Below are 22,642 nucleotides of genomic sequence, written 5' to 3'. Positions count from 1 at the left end.
TCAAATGGACTATTCAGGCACTTTTACGTGTAAAATTGTATTAAGTACATTTACAATGTTTTACAACCACCACCACTATCCATTTCCATAAGTTTTTCATCATCCCTAATAGATAACTCTGTCCTCAGTAAACAGCAATGTCCTTTTCTCCCATCTCCCAGCTGCTAGTAACATATATTCTGGTTATTGTTGTCTACAAGCTTGCCGATTCTAGGTGACAAGTATCAGTGGAATCATACAGCATTTGTCCCTTTATGTCTGGCTTATTTCATTTGGCATGGTTTTCAAGGTTCATCCATGTTGGGTACCATGTTATTAGAATTTCATTCAAGGCTGAATAATATTCCAGTTTCTGTATCTACTACATTTTATTTATCCATTACCTGGGAATGGACATTTGAGTTGTTTCTACCTTTTGGCTGTTGGGAAGAGTGGTGCTATAAACATCGTTGTGTAAGTATCTATTTGAGCCTCTGCTTTCAGTTCTTAGGGGCCTCTACAAAGATCATATGGTAACTGTTTAACTTTCTGAACCAAACCGTTTTGTGCACTGGCCACACTCGTGAGGATTCTAATTTCTCCCCATTGTCATATTTATTCTTTTCTTTTTTCTTTCATAACAGCCATCCTCGTGGGTATGAAGCAGTATCTCAGGGTGGTTTTGATTTCCCTAATGACTAAGGATGTTGAACATCTTTTCATGTGCTTATTGGCCATTTGTCTATCTTCTTTGGAGAAAGGTCTATTCGAGTCCTTAGCCCACTTTTGAATTGGGTTATTTTGGAGGAAATGGACTTTAGGGCATTTGTGATTTGTATTTGTATTGTTCCGGAGCGTAAGTGGCAGAATAGCATTCAAACTCTATGGAGTGGGCTCCCAACCCTTCGCTGTCTTTGTAATTCCAAAAGGTCTCCTTGCAAATCAGTGCATCTTAGCCAAAATTCATTTTCCCTGACACTGCAGACCCAAAGAAGGAAAACAGACATTTATAAATTGTAACAGCTGCTGCAACATGGATACTCAGCTTTAAAACTGGGTTTCTAGGGTGTGATCTCTTCTGGTTCCTCTGGCTAGAAGGAAGTGGAAAGCTCTTATTGGGATTCTTGGGGGAAACAAATGGGAACACATGTTCTTTTAGGTAAGGCTGTACCTTTCTATAGACCCTGGAGGGAAGGATGGGCTGAAATTACCTGGTTTTGAGGCTGCAAACCCCCTCTGGATTCAGTCCCCACTGTAAACAGCAGTTCTGAGCTGCCTCCAGGAGCTTCAGGTCAATGTAATTCAACTGGTAAAGGCTGGCATCACTTCCCCAGCACTCCTACTGTGGCAGAGGCCTGGGGAACCGTAATGACCTCCTTGACCTTTAGAGCAGGGCCGAATCTGACCTACTTATTTTCTGCCTGCATCTTTCAAATCTCTCTTTGGCTCTTTCCTATAAACATAATTAAAGCTCTCTGATTATAAAAACTCCCAGGGCAATGTGATTCCCCTCTTTCCTCATTTATTGAAAACATTCTTGGCTAAGGTCACTGCGACCTTTATGTTGAGAGATCCAGTAGATACTTCTCAGCTTTTAGTTTTTAGGTTTTAGGCTTCTCAGCTGTACTTGATACTTCTCCCCAAACTCTTCTTTTCCCTGGATTTCCATCAAGGCACAGTTATCTGATTCTTCAGTAGATTTCTCCAGCCAATCTGCTTCTCACACTTTTGTGATCCTTTCCTTCATCTGTCCCTTAAACGATCGTTTTCCCACTGTCCTATGCTTGACCCTTGTTCCTTCTAACTCTGCATTTCTCCTCTTTCAGGTTTGCCCCTTAGGTTTTAATTACTACTTGTGTTGATGATCCTGAAGTAGAAATCTGACCTAGACTTTTCTCCGGAGTTTCACAGCTGTCCTCTCCACATGCCTAGAGTGCAGCATGTCTAGAATCAATGTCAACATTTCCCTTTAAATCAAAAGCTGTTCCAGGCATCTGGTCTCCTACATAGTTCTCACATATTCATCTTCTGTCCCCTTCCATCCTGTGGCCATAGCCCTCACCCAGGTCCTGATCATCTATTGCCTCCTCTCTGGTTTTCCTACTTTCTTTCCTTTTTTTTTTTTTTTTTTTTTCCGGGAGTTGGTGCCTTTATTGGCCGACCAGCTACTTGAGGGGGATGAAGCGGGAGGAGTGCGTGGCCCTGATGCCGGGCCTGCCGTGCTTCGGTTTTCCTACTTTCGATCATACTTGTTTAGATCTAAACCTCTACCCACAGGAGTCATCCTTTTGTAACACATATCTTGCCACATCACTCCCCTAGAACACTGTGTGGCTTCTTTTCCTCTTGTCCTCACAATAAAGTCCAAACTTCTTAAGATGATTCTTTAAGTAGTTCTCAAACTTCGGTCTCAGAATCCCTTTACATTATGAACATTACTGAGGAGCCCAAAAAAGCTTCTGTTTGTGTGAATTACATCAACATTTATTGCATTAGAAATTAAAACTGAGAAATTTAAAAAATATTTAATTCATTAAAAATAACAATAAACTCATTACAAGTTTATATAAACAATGTATTTTTTAAAATGGAAAACCCTAGTACTTCCCCCAAGCAAAAAAAAAAAAAAAAAAGTTTAATGAATTATTTTATATTTTTGAAATCTCTTTAATATTAACAGAAAGCAGCTGGATTATCCTATCTGCTTCCGCATTTTGTCTGTTGTGACAAACTGTTTTGGCTGAAGCTTATTATATTTTTTTAAGATTTTATTTATTCATTCATGAGAGAGACAGAGAGAGAGATAGGCAGAAACACAGGCAGAGGGAGAAGCAGGCTCCATGCAGGGAGCCCGACGTGGGACTCGATCCCGGGATCCCGAGATCATGCCCTGGGCTGAATGCAGCACTAAACTGCTGAGCCATCGGGGCTGCCTGAAGCATATTTTAATATTCTTCTTTGCAAATATTCTTCTTTGATACTATGCCCAATTTGATACATGGTAGTTTCTTAAAAGAGTAGTTGCAATGTGGAATCTAAAACCACATTAATAAACCTGTATTCTATTATACTACTGGTCTGTCTGGCACTGTTTTTGATTTGTTTGTTTTTGATTTGTTTTTGGTCTGGCACTTTGAATGAATCTTATACTCTTGAATGAGTCTGTAACAGCCTGCAGTAGTCTGGAAAATACTGGTTCATGGAGTTATGTAGGTCTTCCAAATGTGGACACATTTCATTATACAAAAGTATCACCAAAAAAATTGCACTCATTAAAATCACCACTGGTCTCATCAGAAAAGTCTTTAAGTTTTGAGAAACCAAGCCAGTGACAGATACAAGTTTTCCAAAACTCTGTCACCCGAAATCTTGAATTTCATCATTGGCATCAAATATTATCACTTTTTTTTTTTTTAAGTGAAGGGCTTCCCTCCTTCATTTTCAAGAAAATGTCTGCTAAATACTCAAATTTGAATAACCATGGTTTGTCAAGTTCTTTCAAGTAAAAGTGGTGTTCTGTAAAATAAATGGCTAGTTCAGCAACTCAAACTATATGACTGCTTTTTCCTTGAGACAAATACTCTACTCCCACATGCAGCAGAAATGCTTATGTGTAATGAATTAAGAACAATGGTTTATGGAGTCTTTTGATTCTTTGATTCATGTGCAAGTTGTTCTAACAAAATACCATATGGCATTTCAGTAATCAAGTACTGGTTGGGTTTTACCCTTTAGCTTTTAGAGGCAAGAAACAAGTTTTATATCTGGATATTCTTCCACAGTTTGTGATAAAAAGTTTGATAAAAAGTCCACATACACCTGGGAGGCTAAATTACAACACATGAAACTCCATTTATCCAGAATCCTTAGAGCAGACAGCTAGGGTGAGCTTTGTGCAAAAAAAGCCTTTTTCAATTTTAAGCATTAAAATTTCTTATTACAAAATTTCCTCCTATATTAGAGTATAAGGAAAATAAAATTACTGTGTTATGTTCATCTTTATAGGTATGGAGTATTAGGATTTCCTCAGGGTTGCAGAAGGTTCTACATCTTGCCACAAAATAGTTCCATGCTGCCATACTACTCTGCTTACTGAATTCTTAGATTGCTTTTTAATAGTTTTTGTTTTGTTTCAGTTTTGGTCAACTCTTTTAAGTTTTCACTTCCCACTGTCCTTATTGTCATTCTTTCTCTCCTTCTATTTTCCACATTTAATATCCTTTAGGATGAAAACCCAGATAATCAAGCATAGTTGAAATTTGTTAAAAAAAGAAGACTTTACAGAGTCTGAGTTGGGGCTAGGGATGCTCTCACATCAAAACAGCACAGAAGTGCCTTGGCTTCATGTTGGTGGCAGAAAGAATATAAACCTCTATTTATTACCGTTTATAGAGTTGACCATTGAATAATAAGGGTTTAAACTCTGTGGGTTCACTCATTACTAGAATTTTTTCAGTAGGTATATAAATTTATGGTATCAACAAATACAGTACAGTATTCAAAATGTATTTTAATAAGTAATCCTTATGACTTTAACATTTTCTTTTCTTCTAGCTTATTTGTTGTAGAATACAGTATATAATACATATGACATACAAAATGTGTTGATCCACTGTTTATGTTAATAGTAAGGCTTCTGGTCAACTATAGGCTATTAGTTAAGTTTTGGGAGAGTCAAAAGCTATAGATTTTTGACTACACAGGCATCAGTGGCCGTAATTCCCTACGTGATTCAACTCTGGACAAGTCATGCAACTTCTGAGTCCCAGTTTCCTCATTATTATAAAATAGGAATAACCTCAGCCTCACAACATTGTTGCTAGGATAAAATCAACAATTCTAGAATTCTATATTTAATGCATATAAAACCTCACAGGCTGTTGTAAAAACTAAACAGTGCGTGTAAAACATGCAGGACACTGACAGGTACGTGGTAGGTTCCCTTTGTCTTTTTACTTCCTCTAAGACAAGCAAACTTTTCCTGAAAAGGTCAAGATAGTAAATATATTAGGCTTTGCAGGCCAAGAGCAAAATTAAGTACATTTCATAATTATGAAATTTTATGAAAAAAACTTCCAAATTTCTTATTGCCAAAATTTGAAATATAATGATCAAATGAATTTGGGGGGGGGGTATAGTACAGGTCTACAAAAGAGAAGGATAGAATTTTTTCGAGATGGTGCATAACTTTGTTTAAATGAAATCCAAAGTTAGTGTTCCCTATCATTAAATCAATTGCAAATGTTCACCAGTAAAAACTACTCTTAGTTCATAGGTGGTAGGCTGGATTTACCTTTGGGACATAGTTCGCTAATTCCTGTTTAAAGAGGCCTCTCTTGCTTATTTACCCTTTCTGGGTTCATTCTGTGCAGTTGCTAATAATGACATTTTGAATGCTCCTTGTAGAGATCTGGGTTTCTATCTGGCATTTTCCCCCTCCAGACTTTAACCTTTCTTGTAGCGAAGGCTTAATGGTAACACATTCTTTCATCTTTTGAGTATCTGAAAATGTCTTTATTTCACCTTCGTTTCTGAAGGACATTTTCATGGAATATAGAATTCTAGATTGACAGATTTTCTTTTAGCACTTTAAGAGACGTCACTCCATTGTCTTCTGGATTGCATTATTTCTGATGAGAAGTCAGCAATCATTCTCATCTTGGTGTTTCTTTTTTTTTTTAAGATTTATTTGAGAGAGACAGAGACAGCGAGCATGAACCGGGGGAGGGGTAGAGGGATAGAGAGGGAATCTCAAGTAGACTCCTCACAGAGCATGGAGCCAGATGTGGGGCTCGGTTCCACAATCCTGAGATCATGACTTGAGTCAAAATTAAGAGTCAGATGCTTAACCGACTGAACCACACAGGCACCCCTTTCTGGCTATTCTTAAGATTTTTCTAGTTATCACTGGTTTTTTAGCAATTTGCTTATGATGTGCCTTGATGCAGTTTTCTTCATATTTACCTTGTTTGGCCTTCATTGGCCTTCCAAAATTGGTGGATTAGTATTTTAAATCAAATCTGGAATAGTTTTCTCCTCCATTCCTGGGACTTTAGTTACCCGTATGTTAGAACACTTGGTATTATCCCATAGTCTGTTCTTCTCATCAATTTTTTGCCTCTGTGCTTCAGTCTCAATAGTTTCATTGTCCTGTCTTGAAGTTTACAGATTGTGGTAGGCAGATTCAGAAGTGGCCCCCAATGATTCTGTCTCCTGCTTTCCATATCCTGTGTCATCTCCTTATCTTGCATGTGGGCTAGACCTAGTGACTTACCTTTTTTTTTTTTTTAATTTTATTTATTTGAGAGAGAGAGAGAGAGAGAGAGAGAGCGAGAGCGAGCACAGGCAATGGGGGGGGGCAAAGAGAGAGGGAGAAGTAGACTCCCTACTGAGCAGGATGCCCGACGTGAAGCTTGATCCCAGGCCACCAGTATCATGACCCAAGCTGAAGATAGATACTTAACTGACTGAGCCACCCAGATGACCCTAGTGACTTACTTCTGATAAATAAAATTCAGCACAAGTATATTTCTAAGCCACTTCTAAGGGTTGGTTGTAAATGACTGTGACTTTTTCCTTGCTATGACTCTTACTCTTGGTTATTTTGTTGAAGCCAGCTGCCATCTTGTGAGCTCATCTATGGAGAGGACTGTGTGGCAAGGAACTCAAGATGTTCACAAAGAAATGAACTCTACTGGCAACTACTCAGTGAGCTTGGAAGCAGATCCTACCCCAACTGAACCTTGAGAGGATTGTGGCCATGGCTGACAGCTTGACTGCAACCTCAGGAGAGACCCTCAGCAAGAGGACCCAGCTAAGCTGTGCTGGATTCCTGAGAATTAATAAATGACTCTGGTCACATAAGTGTTGATTCAGGTATTGTATTTCTCAGCTCTAGAATTTCCATGTGGTTCTTTTTTTTAGTAGTTTCCATTTCTCTTTTTTTAGTTGTTTTCCTTTCCTTTAAATCTTTAAACACATTTATAATAGCTGTTTTAAAGTACTTATCTGCCAATTCTGTGATCCTTGCCATTTCTGGCTATTTCTATTGATTGATTTTTATCCTAGTTATAGGATGCATTTTCCTGCTTCTTTGCATATCTGTTAATTTCTTATTGAATGCTGGACACTATAAACATTACATTGTGGGTTGTCTGCATTCTGTCATCATCCTTTAGAGAATATTGGGCTTTATTCTAACAGCCAGTTAATTTACTTGTGGACCATATTGATCTCTTAAGACTCTTTAAAAAAAAAAAAAGATATTTTTATTTATTCATTTGAAAGAGAGAGTGAGTGAGAGCATGAGCAATGGGGAGGGTCCGAAGGGGAGGGAGAAGCAGATTCTCTGCCGAGCAGGGTGCTGGACATGGAGCTCAATCATAGGACCCTGAGATCAAGACCTGAGCTGAAGGCAGATGCCTAACTGACTGAGCCACCCAAGAACCCCTTTTTAGGACTCCTTTTAAGGCTTTATTGTGTAATCACTATATTGTACACCTGAAACTAATATAACACTGTATGTTAACCAACTGGAATTAAAATAAAAAGTTAAAAAAAAAAAGCTTTATTAGGCAAGGATTTAGAGCAGTTATTAGTCTAGGGCTAGTTTAATCTTACTAAGATATGGCCTTTGTGGAGTCACGGCTACATGCCCTGGAAACTCCCGTCTGGTTGGCCAGAACTCCACATTATAGTGCCCTAGTAGTTGTGCTTTGACCCAACTTGTGAGGTCCCACTATAGGCATGCATAGTTTGGTATACAACAGAAGATTTGAGAGCCTTTTTCTGGAGCTTCTTCTCAGTGTAGCTCCCTCTTCTCCACACTTCATTTATTATAAATTTCAGCCTCCTCCAATTCTGATTTCTGTCTCTGAGTTTGAGGAGACGTCTATACTCTCCTTGGGAAACGCTGAAGAAACCTGAAGTGATAGTAAGTTTCGCCTCATTTGTTTCCCTTCTCTCAGCGCTCACAGTCCTGCACTGCTTGTTTTCTAGTGTCTGAGAACACTTTCTTATATTTTGTATGGTTTTCCAGTCATTTATGATAGAAGGGCTAATCTGGTAGCAGTTAGCCTGTCCTGGAAGCTGCCTATGGGAATCTTGTAAGCAATACACACTTTGATTTTAATGAAACAATGGCTTACTTTTTCCATGTCTGTGAGAACTTAAAATCTAAGCACCCCATTTATTTATTATGAAAACACAATTTGGAGCTTGGCAGGAGGCAAGGGAAACAGATTTTTCCTATCATTTATCTAGCTGAGAAATCTTTCACACAATTTTTCAGTAAGGAACAGTTTCTGCCCTTACCTTCTTTTCAATCAGGATCTCTTCTGATGTTAAAATCAAGAAAGAAAAAATTTGAAAAAATGGTAATAAAAACCTAGGAAAACATAAATGTATGCATTTCCTATTATATCTGTTTTGTTATTATGGGTTCATAATGCACAAGCCAATAATTAAGCGAAAACTTTAATGAAAAAAAAAATAAAAGGTTTTTCCAGGAGGAAAAAAGTTGATACCCCAAAATGTTTTCTACTCTAACAAGTATTCAAATTGACACAAACATATTCTTTGCTCATTAATAAATCCTAGGGAAAAATGAGGAAGGATTATACAGAATGAAAACCCACTGAAAATCTTGGGAGCAGACAATTTTCCTCAGAAACACAGACATTCTTACATGTTATGTAGTAAGCAAACATGCTTCCCAACAACTCCTATGAGCAACTGTAGTATGTGAAAATGAATATGGGAGTTGTGTTGTTCTTATCATCTGTCTGGGACTCAGAAGAGAGTCTCCTGCCTCCTAAATTCATAGAGTGTTGACCTTCCTGAAACCACATATTGTCTTTTCCATGAACTACAGAGACAAGCACGCTGGTCTCATCTATCATATGCTGAGGGCAAACAGCAATAGTAGGTTAAGAACAAGATGTTGGGTTTGCCTTTCCACTACAACCTTGAGAAGTTCTCCACCGTACTGCCATATCTCTTTGTTGAACAGCCACACTTGCTCTTGGCGAATTCCAAATTCTAGAAGCAACTTTTAAATGCTTATGGTGCCCAGGCAAAGTTTGAGGGTCATCGAGCACTGACTGTAGCCCCTGGACAGAAACTGCTGGATTTCTAAAGGATGCATCTGGGAACATAAATAGGCATACCTACTGCAAACATCAAGTGCCAGTTAATAATGACTAGATCAATGGCACACATGCTGGGTGGGTTCCCTCCTGGCTGAGTTCTCAGGGGTCTAGCCAATGTTATCCAGCCCCAGAGAACTGCTCCCTGAAATACAGTGATAGCCTATTTAACAGCAGATCACAGTGTGAGGTTACTGGAAACCAAACTGGGTCAGAGAACCTAAGAATGCAGCCTGGCAGTAGATGATGCCCATTGGCCCTGAGCTTAGAGATTTTTTTCCCCACTTTTATTCTGTGGCACACTCCAGGTCTTTCCCTCCCACACACTTGGAAAAACTGAGGTGGTCTCCCTGGTTGCCCAAACCCATCTCCCCGGCAGCTCCCTTGTTTTGGAAGGAAATGATAAATAAATCAAAATGCACTAAGCAGCACTTCCACAGGCACTCGCCTCCTCCACTGAACATGCACCTCATCAATCACACTATTGTCTGCTTGAAAGGCGAGCCTTGTAAATGTCATATCCACTCAGGCCCAAGGAGAGGCGCATCCAAATGCAGCAAGGAGTTTTAATTGGATAGTGTAATTAAACTAAAAAACCCCAGCAGACTCCCTTTGACAGGATAGATGAAGACCCCTTTTAATAGGGCTAGGAAACATATCTGTTAAAAGGATGAGGCACTGCCTGCTCCTGATTGTGCTCCAGAGTACCCTTATGAAAAGGCAATTCAATAACTGGGGCATTTAATATGTTAGAGTCCATTGTGTTCTGTAATCTAGCAGTACTTACCGTATTTGATCTGGAATTTATGAAATAAGTCCTTGTCAGAGAATAAAAGCACTACATAGCTTTCCACCTGATGTCTGGAGTACCTGGACCTCCTGGGAATCATTAGAGCCTAAGGATGGGCTGTGGTCTTCCTGGCTACAGGTCTACTTGAGTATAAATGCAAATGCCTTACTTACTGGGGCCTACAGTATGTGGTATGGCCATGGCCATCCACCCACTCACCCAGGGGCTGTGGCTCTGTCAGCCAGGATGGCTAATGTCGCCCTCATTTCTCTTTCATTCTCATGAACATCTATCTTGGGTACCTCCTCCTTTAGGAACTGGAATGCCTGTCACATCAATGTGTGTGTGTGTATGTGTGTGCATGTGCTCTCTGCTACAACTACTACCTCTGTCCAACAGAAAAAAGAGAAATCAGGTGATCAGAGGATTCAACATATGGATTGGGGTGTGCCCAAGTCGATTTTAGTAACAAAACCTGAGTCCTTCTTCTGCCACTCTCCCTCCCTACTCTTTTTTATTGGGAACAGGGTGTGGGGGATGCAAACAAAGGCACATTTAAAGACACACACAGACACACAGAAACATACACTAATGGCCCACAGTTCCACAAGCAAGGCAATACAATTAGTGGGGACACATGCATGGGATTGTCTTACAAGCAGATCATAACAATGCCTTTCAGATGGAATGCTAGTGTCCTGAGGACAAGGTCAGGGAACTCAGATCAAGAGAGCCTCTGAGTTGGAGCTGAGGTGGGATCCAGACAGAAGATTTCAGACTTCCCCCTCTGTAGCTTTCCAGAAATAGTGGGACACTTTACTTTATACACAAAAACCTCAAAGTCAGTTTGCCTGGGCCCTCAGACTGATTTTTCTTTTTGGAGGATGATGAAGGTTTTGTGTGATGACTGCTTTTACTCCTCCATAAAGCCTGCTTGGAGCTCTTTTGCAAACCTCTGAACACTCTTAATACTGGTCTTTCACTATGAGTTGATGATCCCATTAAGGATATATAAGTGAATGCTTATAATCTATGAGAACTGGATACTGAATTAAACCATCAAATACCTTTAGGTTTAAATGAAAACTACATAAAAGCATTTCAGCCATCAATTTGGCTATCACTTCTGGCCAGTATGAATTCTGCTGGAAAAGCTATTTTCGTGCAGATGTGGAATTCAATGGGAGAGACTGACTCGTGTACCAACATCAATCAAAATGTCGACTTCCCTGGCAGCTCTCAACACTAAGGCAGGTTCAAAGGTCACAGGATAAAGAAAAAGCCAAGCTCTGGTTCAGCTCTAATATCTCCTCGGTAGAAGTCTTGCAAAAGTACCCCCTTCTGTATTAGCCTTGCTTTCATTAATCTTCTTGCCATCTTCTTTAACTAGTCATGCAGAACCGCTCGATAGCAAGACGTATAATGGGGAAGGCCCTGTGCCTATTACCGCGTTAACATTCTCTTAAGCCCCAGTGCAACAATGGAACGAGAAGGCAAAGGGAATCTGCAACTGCAGCATGCAGTGTAGGCAATTCAATTACAGCCTGGGCTTACCTATGTACTTCTGACCTATAAAACACAAGAGGCCTTTGTGTCTAACTGGCTTGGCCATTAAGGTTGCTGAAGATCACAACAATGCTGATCTTTTCTATTTAAGCTAAATCAATGTGGACAAATCATTATTCAGTAGCTTTAATTTAATTAGTAAATTAAATACACTACTTTACAGATCTTGTCAAGTACTTATGAAAAGAAAGATTCATTTAAGCGGGAGGTCACCAATAAGCCCAACTAATTTAACTCATAACCTTAACTGAATCTCATCTCAAATATCTAGCAGGTTCTGTTCATACCAGGGCCTGACAGTTTCCTGCAGTTGTGGTTAACTCATAATCCCAGAGTTCCTATCCTATATCCAAACACTGTTTTGGACAAAGAACAAAACAAAACAAAACAAACAAGCAATCCCCCACCAGCATCAACAGAATCAGATTTCCTTTAAATTATACTATTGCAAGAGAATGTAATCAGGTTACCTCTATTATGTTGCTTCCTTAAGATTTTCTATTATCTATACTTAATTGAGATACAGAGCTCTTTTCAGCTATAAAGACGACAGCTACTTTATTAAGGTTTAAATCTGATTTCTTAATGATAGGCTGCTTCCTTTAAAGACTCGAAACCTGCACAACCTTCTTATGATAAAACCAGACCTGGCATGGTTGAGTCTGGTACTTTATTTAAATCCAGCCTGAGAGTCTCTGAAGGGTGTTAGTTTAAAAGAAAGGTCCCTTGCTTTTGTTTCAGTGTTGGAATTTGAGGCTAGCACTTAAAAAGAGAGCCCAGCACATCCAAAGCCCAGGTTTAGCTGAGTAAGGATGGAGGATGCCATGGTAGTCTCTGATATGGAAACATTCTTCCCTCCAATGTGTTGTATACATATTTGTTCAGTTAAAATGAATTAAAATGAATTCATCTTTTAGAGGTTGGTGACATCCTTCAAAATAGCAAAAGATATCCTAAGGAGTGGCAAAACCAGACTGAGAAATCACTGATTTGAATAGTAATGGCAGTGCATAGCCTTTTTGTTTTGTTTTCCCCCCAATCTACAAAGGCAGAATTTATTCTTAATTTCTCAGTGCTTCTGATACACAGATTTTCTCCACTAATTCTGGTAAGAGTTCATATTTATATGTACAAATTTCTTCTAAAGCATGTATCTATTTAGTCATTAAGTTCCAGGTCCTTAAACACTCACAGGGACAGAGCAATAAATCTTCCCTCTGAGAATGCAGCCTAAGAGGGAGAAGTTAGGGGAAGGAAAGAGAGCCATAGAACTGCTATTTATGGAGCACAGCTACATAGTCTGGATCTTTCTGATCCATGGTTATGTGTAATTATGTGTCTCACTGCAGGCGCTCTATTGCTCAGTCCCTTTGCCAAGTCCACTATTCACATACTTTTTGGATATGGCGTCAATTAAACTTGAGCTGTGTTCCTTATGACGACCAAATTAATGGTTTGACAGGCTTTTTCAATAAACACTGCAAACTGGTCATATTTGAAGGTTTTAGAAACCATTTCTTTTCTGTTCAAAATTCTGACAAACACGTCTCAAGACAGACTGGGACAACTTCATTATCCTTCCAACACTTAATGCCTTTTTGTAAAGAAGGCTGTTTAATAACACGTTTGCTGTTTTCACAACTAAATTATTCCAGTTGGTCACACGTTCCAGTCTTCGGCAAGACACTGTGTTACGAGAGATAAAAACATGAAAAAGGAAATATATTGCAGAAATCAAAACCTTATCTACTTCTAGACTCTCTCTCTTTGCCATAATTCATTCAAGAAGGCCCCAAGAATAATTTTTGATGTAAACTCAGCTACAAACATACATCACTATGCTGATAAAAATCACAGGCTAAACTTATGAAATATAGTGACTTTCATTTCTTTAGTGCTGTTAAAATAACTTTTTTCTAAGGTTCAACAGACACAAAAGATAAAAAGGGTTACCATTAATCCTTTAAAAGAAGAAGAAGAAGAAGAAGAAGAAGAAGAAGAAGAAGCAGCAGCAGCAGCAGCTGCTGCCGCCGCTGTCACCGCCCCACAGATTAATTCTGTGGTCTGATGATGGTCTTGAAGATAAACTTTTTAGATTAAGTCACTGAATTAATTTGATGAAGATACTGGAAATCATAAAAAAAAAAAAAACAAACACAGCATCAAGCCGATTCAGTTAATGTATCTTTGTTTGGGCTCTTTACAACATAAATTATGCTGAGAAACTTTTGGTTTCTCAATCCTGGCCTCATTAAATTCAATTTGAAGACAGCAAACATCCATTGAGGACAATTCTGCAGGCACTGTGGTGCTATGGATGAGGATAGAGAAACTAGTTCCTGGATCAATTAGTTCAGCATGGAGATTGGGGGGGAGGGACAGACTTCAAGTCAATAAACAGCACAGTGTGAGAGGTGCTGTATCCGAGTTTGCTGTGCAAACTCTTTGGGACAAAGTTATGGAGAGAGCCTGACACTGGAGCTGGACCTTGAAAAAAGGATGAGCCAGACATGAGGAACTGGAGGTGCCTGTCAGTTAGAGGGAGGGTCAGTGGGGAGGTGTACTCCAGGCAGTGGTAAGAGCAGCAGCACAGAATTCAAGGTGTGTTTGTGTGCAAATAATCCACAGTGACCATAGTCCAAGTTTAGGATGGGAAATTATGGGCTATGAGCCTGGAGTAGTCAATGTCTGTAAAGACTCCTATGGTGAGGAGTCTGGCTTCTGTCCTGTGAGCCTGTAGCTTTCAAACCTTTTTTAAAGCAGCAAAATCCCTTTTATTGGTTGACTGCAGAATCCCCAAACAGAAAGAAGTAGCACTCTGCTGACTGAAGGGGAGGTGTCATAACCAAGCCTGCCCCTTTCCCTGCCCCCAGCCCCTGAGGTCCCCCAAGGACCTAGAGCTCTGAGGAACATGGTTTGGAAAGCACTGTGATAGGGGCACAGGAACTTAGGAAATGTCTGACTGGGGCAGTGCACCTCTTTGTTCAGGGAACTCACAACTTCTAGATCTCTGGAACCACAGTGAGAGAGAAGGAAACCTCTTTAAGACTTGCATGTGCTCTCTCTCTCTCTGTGACTATCATAAATAAATAAAAATTAAAAAAAAAAAAAAAGGGATCCCTGGGTGGCGCAGCGGTTTGGCGCCTGCCTTTGGCCCAGGGTGCGATCCTGGAGACCCGGGATCGAATCCCACGTCGGGCTCCCGGTACATGGAGCCTGCTTCTCCCTCTGCCTATGTCTCTGCCTCTCTCTCTCTCTCTCTCTGTGACTATCATAAATAAATAAAAATTAAAAAAAAAAAAAGAAAGACTTGCATGTGAGTAGGTTGAAAATAAGACAAACCATCCAGTAGGTTGAAAATAAGACAAAAGACTCTCTTCCTGGATTGTCAATATTGAAATGGTGGACCCCACGTCTGCTCTGTATCCCCACAGCTTGGAACTTGGCACCTCTCTCAGACATGTGTAATATTTACTTCCTGACTGCCTGATGGCAAGAGGCAACTGGGAGGTGGTGGCTGCGCATCTTTTCTTCCTTCCCTCTTAGGGTGTGTTACACCCTTCACTTTCAGTGCCTGAATCACACACAGACTTCTTTGGCATGTGAGTGTCTTGGTATGAGTGTAAAGGAAATCTGAATCCTTTTTCTAGTTCTTTCCCTAACCTTTCTACTCCAGCTTATCCATCTATGAACATGTAAGCAACTGCCTTTCATTTCTCAGAGACATGGAGAATTTCAAAATGTTACTTTTCAAAGCATCCTGAATTCTTGGGAAGAAAGATGCCAGAACAATGACATCTTTATTGGCTGATAAGCTGGAGTGGGAGGAATTAGGAAGAAGATGTTTATCTAGAGGTGGAGGCAAGTGCCCCAGAGCAGTAAACAATTTTCTCACCAGCCCCTTCTGGCTGCCATCTTGCAGAATCCCCTCACTAGGATGACAACAATGGCAGGAAGTGAGAGTGGGTGGGCATGGTCTGCCTCCTTTCCCCTGTCACTAGGTTCTCCCTTTTTGTCAAGCTGGAGACCAATGGGTTGAAAGGAGGAGATTATGTAGCCTAGCACAGCTGGATTTGATAAAACAAATACCCACCCAGAAATGAGGCAATGTGGCAGGTGCCCTGTCCATAGGACCCCTTCAGGGGGCTCTCTGCTCCTATGTCCCTGCTTAGTATTATCTCAAAAACTTGAACCATATTATAAACACTTGCTGGCCTTTACATTTCTTACTGTTTCTTTTGAGTATGTCACTCCTTACAACATTGGTTCCCAATTCAGTGGGCACTGGAATAAAGGGGATTAACAAAAATTAGAAGCTCGTATCATCCTCCAAGTTAATGAATCAGAACCCACTGGGGAGGGGTGTGTGGGTGGCCCAGTCAGTTAAGCATCTGACTCTTGGTTCTGGCTCAGGTCATGATCTCAGGGTTGTGAGATTGAGACCTGTGTCAGGATCCCTGCTCAGCAGGGAGTCTGCTTGAAGATTTTTTCCCTCTGTCCCTCTCCCTACTTGCTCTATAATAAAATAAATACCCCCTCTCCCCCACCAAAAAACCCCACTGGGGATGGGCCCTGGAGAACTGCATTTTAAATAGGCTCCACAGGGGGCGCTGGGTGGCTCAGTGGTTGACCATCTGGCCTTTGGCTCAGGTCGTGATGGGGGTGGGTAGGTGGGGTTCCTGGGATTCAGTCCCACACTGGGCTCCCTGCAGGGAGCCTGCCTCTTCTGCCTATGTCTCTGCCTCTCTCTGTGTCTCTCATGAAAAAAATAAAATAAAACCTTTAAAAAAATTAAAATAAAAAATAAATAGGGTCCACAGGCAATGCTGATATATACCAGACTCTGACAACTACTCTCTTGCAGCCTTTTCCAGGCAACTAACAAATTCTTGTACAGTTTAAACTTTTTTCTTCCATGAAGGAATTTCAGTGTGATCTCGTCCTTTCTGCCTATTGATGGGACTGAAGGCTTAAAAATAATGAATCTAAATGCTACACTCAATTACTTAACTGCAAAAATATAATATGCCAAAAATATATAACCAGACTGTATCTACTTTGATAATTTAAGCAGAGGAGTGCCAACCCAGCAGCGATCTCTTCTGCAGGACCAAGAAGGAGTTTAATTACGAGCTGGTAGGTCATGCAGCTGCCAATAATCTGGAGGGTGTTGACACTTCCGGCTTGATGGATATCTAAATCTAGTCCTCGGCTGCCACAGGAAATCTCCTAGCTTCCCTCTATCTGGCAAAGAAGGAAGGCAGGTCCAGGTCTGACTGCTCAAGTGCCCCAAATGGGAAGAAGAAGGGAGAGCATGAGGGCTCTGGTGCATCAGGAACCTGCCCCTAGGTCCCCAGCCCCCAGAGTGGGGCTCCTAAGGTCAGAAACCGTGCTATGAGGTTCTCTGCTGCCATCAAGACCTAACAGGATGGGGGCTCATGTCAGGCTCTGGGCACCATAATACAATCCTGTTTGATTAAAAGAAATTTCTGGTAATGGATTAAATAGACCCAAGGAAAAAAGGACACGGTGGCAATATATTCTCCTGGCACCCAGCACACAGAGGGGAAGAGGGGGAAGAGAGAAAGGAGACATAAATAAAAGGGACTACTCACTAGGGCTTTTTTCTTCAGCAAGGTCACAGGCACAGAGCAGGTCAGAATCGATTGAGATGGGTTTCTGCTTAATCCAAAACTTAGTGCTGGCTTTCTGATTCGTAACAGGGTCTATCTCTATTTTGTCTCCAGAGATACCTGTAAGGCCGGGGGGGGGGGGGGGGGTGAGGATAAGGGAAGGACAAAAAAATAAGGCATAAATGTGGAAAGTGTAAGTGATTTCAGTGTAATCATTTGACCTGTTTTGCAAATCCTAAATTGGATGAACAAGAGCTCTTTCTTAGGGCTTTGGGGAATGCCATGGGCTTAAGACAGACATAAGGAGACTCCAACGGCACACAGAAGTTGCACAGCCTGGTTTCCTGGGTGGGTGAGTTGCGGGGAGAAGCCACTAAAACCCATATAAAAAAGTATTAAGAAACATGCCATCTTAGATGTACCACAGATACAATAGAGAGTTTACCTACATATTGTTAACCCTACAAAACACCTTGATTGTAATGAAGTAAAACATAATGTAAGATTCACTAAAAAAACAAACAATTTTGATCAGTAGTCTTTTTTCTGATCCAGAAAAATCTTACACACTAAAAATAGGAAAAATCTATCTCTTCCCTTCTCTGCTACTAAATAATTATGCAAACTATATTGAGAAGAAGTCACAGGAGGATCAAAGGGTCCTTTACATAAAACCTTCCAAGTTCAAGTCTGGGAGCCTGGCTTCAGTCTGTGGAGGTCACTGCTTCTCTGCTGAGGGAGAAACAGCACTGGGTGTGAGCTTTATGCAACAAAGGCTTTATAACAGGAATCCAGCATGTTAAATACTGGCACTTCAGGTTCCATTTTCAGAGCTGTGAAAGACATAACATATCGTACAGTGACTGGAAGCAAAGGTGTTAGGAGAACAAAGGTAATGCCAGGGATGAAAGGTGTCCTGGAATAACCGTGGCAATATATAGCAATTGCTCTCCCAGTGTTACTGAGCAGTATACTCTCAGCTTGACACACACATATGATCTAGGCTGCATGCTCTCTTTTTCCCATTTTACTGAAAATCGAGGAATCTGTTTATGAAGTAAGACAAAAACCTTCAATATGCCTTCCAGAGTGCGCCTCAGAGAGAATCTTGAAAGTAATTAATATTTAGGTCATAGTTTAAAGGTCAGGGGCAAAGTGGAAAAAAGCAAAATCAAATAAAGTATGAGATAATTAAAACCACAAATGTACATGCTGTAACAAAAAGACAATCAAAATTAATACATTTCATTCCAGGGGTCACACTCAGAAATTTTTCAGTACAACATGAGAAAACTTGGTAGACCAAAAGAAAAAGCAGATAAAAGAAACAGCTCAATTAAAAAACAAAACAAACAAACAAAAAAACCCAAATAACACAATCACCACAGTCTGAGAGCAAATTTAAAATTAAACAAGAAAACAAATATAAAAAAAAATTCTAGTGTTATGGTCTGCCACATATTCCGTTTCTATTTTATTTTATGAATAAAGAAATCTTAAATAGCAGTTAGACAAAGGCAGGAGGCCAAACAGACAGATTCCAGTAGAGTCTTATCTGCTGTCTTCAGAAGAGACAATGCAGTACAGTTGCTTAACCCTGGTCATTACTGTGTGGTCTTTGGAAAAGATGAACAATTGGTATTTTTTATTAATTGAATGCTGGAATTTGACATTAGACATATTTCAGGAACACCATATTTCAATTAGGCATAATGTCATAAGTCCAATGGACTCTGGTCGTTCAGGTCTAGATGATTTCAGGAGGGTGAGAATGTATCAGGAGACCAATTTTATTACATTTCACTTAAAATAGATTACGACTACCCAGTTACACTCTTCCCTCCAATTTGGTCATTAATTGTAAGAGATCTGGACATTTCTATAGTTCCCTGAAAGAAGGAAAGTACTGATGCCATAGCTGTTGGTAGCAAGTGGTTTTTTTAATTTTTTTGGTCCCCCCCTCTTTCTTCTGCTTATTTTGACATTTATAAAAGTCAAAAAGTGAGCAGACTTTTTGTGCATATCTCTTATGTAGAATAAATAAATAAATGTGCATATCTCTTATGTAGAATAAACCCTGCCCCATATTCCTTTCTTAGCAAGAGAAGGGGAAAAAAAAGCATCACTAGAGAGGCACAGCTTTAAAATTTTGTTCTACGGTCCTGCAACTCCTGAAGCTGTAGTCAGTCAATATTGTTAATGTACCTTGTTAATTTGATAGGATTTGTCAGGTAACTCCACTGGAAAATTATATAAAACTGTTCCAGATGAAAAGATGATAGTGACATGAATTAAAGTGATAGAACAATAGTGGAATATAAACCAGAAATGACACCCAAAGTGGCTGTTGATTTATTGCTATACTGAGTTTGGTTCTGGGCTCCCATGTATATTAGTGCTACAAATCTGGGTCCATTTAGCAGAGGGATGCTCATACATACATCACCAGCTCCTGCTCCAAGCCAAGGTCACTCCCCATGGCATCAATCTTTTCAACAGAGCCTACTTCACAAAGCAGGACTTTTGTAACCATCTCAGATGTAACAGACTCTCATCCTCTTTCATCTTTCTTTTATCATGTAAAGTACACTTTAACTTCTATTATTTTTATCTGCAAATTGTTACTGTAGAGTTCATCCATTTCTGGCTGTATCTCTGCATCAATTGCATGCGCTCTGCATGGCCACAAGAACACTTTCCCAAAGACACCCTTTCTGGGGGGTTATTGTGCAGTGTCTGTTCGCAGAGGGGAACCCCAATCCTGGAGTTTGGGGATGAAGATGTGGGAAATGAATGCATTAGGTTCAAGATGGGCAGGCAGGTGGAACATCATTTAAACAACTAATGTGCTCCCAAAAAGTTGCCTGTAAATCAGATTTTTTTCTGAATCAAATCACATTTTCCCACTGACTTCTAGTTCCAGAGACACTTTATATTAATTTTGGATTGATCTGTAATTGGCAGGGGCTCCCAACACTTTAGTTTTAAATTTCTCTGCCCTGCAGGCTTTCAGTCAAGTAGTTAATGATCTGTAAAATACTCGCCGCCTAGAGGAGTCACTATTTAAAGGAACCTGTAGGGGGAATCTTTCCTGATGGGAAAAATCCTTTTGTACATTAAATAATTTCACCTTGCTTGAGATGTGTGAGTCTTAGCTTCTTAAAGCAGGGCACACAGCCCACAGGAGCTGATCTGCTCTTGATGCACAAGTGACAACCCTCTGCTTCCAGTTCAGGAGGGTCTGTGGCAGTCTAGCCTTGGAGCCCATTCTCCTCAATGTACCTAGAAGCCACTGCTGAGTCTCCAGAACTTCGGCTGGAAGCAAACAGAGACCTCTTCTTCCCTGCCTGGGGAGCTCAAGGGGTCTTTCTTGGTTGGACAGAGAAAGTAGCCTGGAGGAGAGGAGACCAGTTAGGAAGCTGGCACAACAGTCCGGGCCAGGGGCAAATAAGAATGAACATTATTACCTGGCACCAAATACATGTTAGCATGGTTAGAAATCCTTTGTGTGTATTGATTCAAATCTCAGGACAGTCTTATCACATTGGTTACTACTATATTTAGCCCTATTTTATAGATGAGAAAACTGAAACACAGGGAGGTTAAGTAACTTGCCCAAGGTCACATGGCTAAAAAGTGGCAGAGCTAGAATTTAGAGAAAGTCGGGAAATTTGGTTCCAGAATCTGTTCTCTCAGCCACTATGCCATTCTGCAGGAACTATGCTAGGGGTTTTATATAACATCCCCCAGGAGGGGTGAAGGTGCTTGTCCAAGGTTGGGGAGCTTTTCCGTGGAAAAGCCATTTTATACCCAGAGCTACTTACTTGGTTCCCAAGTATGGTACTTCCCACTGCTTTGCACAGCCTCATTCAGTTAAGTCCAGATGTAATAAGGAATTCTGCTTAGTTTAGTCTTTAGTATCCTTTTTCAATTTTTACCAATGAACAAACACAAACATTCAAACGTGCTGATAAATGCACACCTGCTTTTGTTCCGACATGGCAACATGGAGCATGAAAGCCTATCAATATTCTTCTGTATGGCCACTGAGCACGGTTTTAATGTCCTTGACAAAAGCTTTTGTTTAAAGTCATGAAAGAAAGGCAGGTGTGCTCCTTAAAGTGTCACTTGGGCACTATTTTTAGGTAATTCAAACTATAAACATACATCCAAGAAAACAAGGGAAGTTGGCTTTTGTTAAGTTTACATTTCTCCAAATTAAACGGCCAATAGAGGAATAGTTAATCCAATCATGATGGAATATAACACAACCATGAAAAAATGTGTATGAGAAAAGGTTTGACTTGGAAGAATTCTTGTGAAGCTAAGTGAAAAGCAGAGGAAAAAGATATTTATAGAAAGGAGATCTAATGGATATGCTCCAAACTGGCAACAGTGGTCAATTCTTGCTAGTAGAATTATATCTTTTCCTTTTCTGTTCTTTTCTAAAACAGAAATTTCACTCAAAATAAAAACAAACATCATTTTAGGAGCTGACATTTTCTTGGTTTCTATTTCAGGATTCAGTACACCTGCCTAACTTTTACAGTGTGGGGAAGGGAGTAAGCTGAATCCTGTGATTGATAATTGTTGGGCTGGCGAGACTGGGGACCTCAAAGTGGCCGACCAGAGGCCAGCAACCTCCCAATAACGCCGCCCACCCCCATCTTCCCGCCAATGCCGCCTTGCCGCCCTACCCTGACTTAGTTTATGAAACCCGTAATCCTTGCCCTAACTAGAAAAAAACAAAAAACAAAAAAACAAACCAAGACCCGGAAAAGACCGAAAACCTGAAAAACACCATCAAATAAGGAAACCTCCCCCCATATTTCCCTACCAACCCTCCTGCCAAAAACTCCTCATAAACCCACCTGCGACCTGCCAGGGGGCGACTTCCCCTGCGAAGTCCCTGCTCTCTCTCTCCCCTGCGGGCCTCGGAACCTCGCCCGAGAGCGCATCCCATTAAAAGCCTGTTTCGACCAACTTTTGCCTGGCCTCTCTATTCCATTTCACTACCGATCGGATTAAACCTGACATTTGGTGCCGAAACCCGGGAGGAGATCGAGGCCCCACGCTGGTGGGGAGCCTCTCTCTTCTCACCCCCCAGGCTCAATGGCCCTCTGGGGGTACTTTTGACTAAACGTGACAATAATCATGAAAACAGCCCTAAACGAAGACCAGTTCCACTTAGCAGTTCTCAAGCACCCAAGTGGCTGAGCTGCTGGGAAGGGCTCCCTCCCATGGCTGCATTATAGCCACCCAGGGGGCCACTCCCACAAATGGTGCCTGGCAGGCCTTACCTGACCAGCTGTGGGAAGTGATGAAGACAGCATGAGGGCTGGCCTGAAGTGGACAGGGTCAGCCCCTTCCCTCAGAAATAAGGGAGGCCACTTGTCTTCTTTTACCAGCTCTCCTCCCCTACCCACTTATCCATGGCCATCCGTCATGACCTTTTCATGCTCCCACTTCTGACAGCTTCCAGATACAGTGAGTCAAACTTCACTGGAAGCAAAGTATCACGCCAACTG

At 40.8% G+C, this 22,642-nt stretch overlaps 1 protein-coding gene and 1 long non-coding RNA gene across 11 annotated transcripts in view; one reads left to right on the top strand and one right to left on the bottom strand.

The window, feature by feature from the left end:
• The window catches only part of MAPKAP1 (MAPK associated protein 1), a 252,740-nt gene that overhangs the window by 11,515 nt on the left and 218,583 nt on the right, over positions 1–22,642 (bottom strand). For 8 of the 9 annotated variants that reach the window (XM_038549349.1, XM_038549353.1, XM_038549352.1 and 5 more), the window contains one exon: positions 17,097–17,234. The exons of the other annotated variant lie outside the window; for it this stretch is intronic. In XM_038549349.1, coding sequence (XP_038405277.1) covers positions 17,097–17,234 — 138 coding nt within the window. The remainder of the gene's footprint in view (positions 1–17,096; positions 17,235–22,642) is intronic. 9 annotated transcript variants of the gene reach the window in all.
• Positions 3,523–6,843, top strand: LOC111097497. 2 transcript variants are annotated; one of them, XR_005364984.1, is made up of 2 exons: positions 3,523–4,905; positions 6,593–6,843. It is a non-coding gene; the product is annotated as an uncharacterized LOC111097497 (long non-coding RNA). The 2 variants fall into 2 exon arrangements; XR_005364985.1 differs by having other exon boundaries at positions 3,921–4,905; positions 6,597–6,843.

This window comes from Canis lupus, chromosome 9 (genome assembly GCF_011100685.1).
Source record: "Canis lupus familiaris isolate Mischka breed German Shepherd chromosome 9, alternate assembly UU_Cfam_GSD_1.0, whole genome shotgun sequence".
NCBI lineage: Eukaryota > Metazoa > Chordata > Mammalia > Carnivora > Canidae > Canis > Canis lupus.
This window is presented reverse-complemented; position numbering and strand designations above follow the sequence as displayed.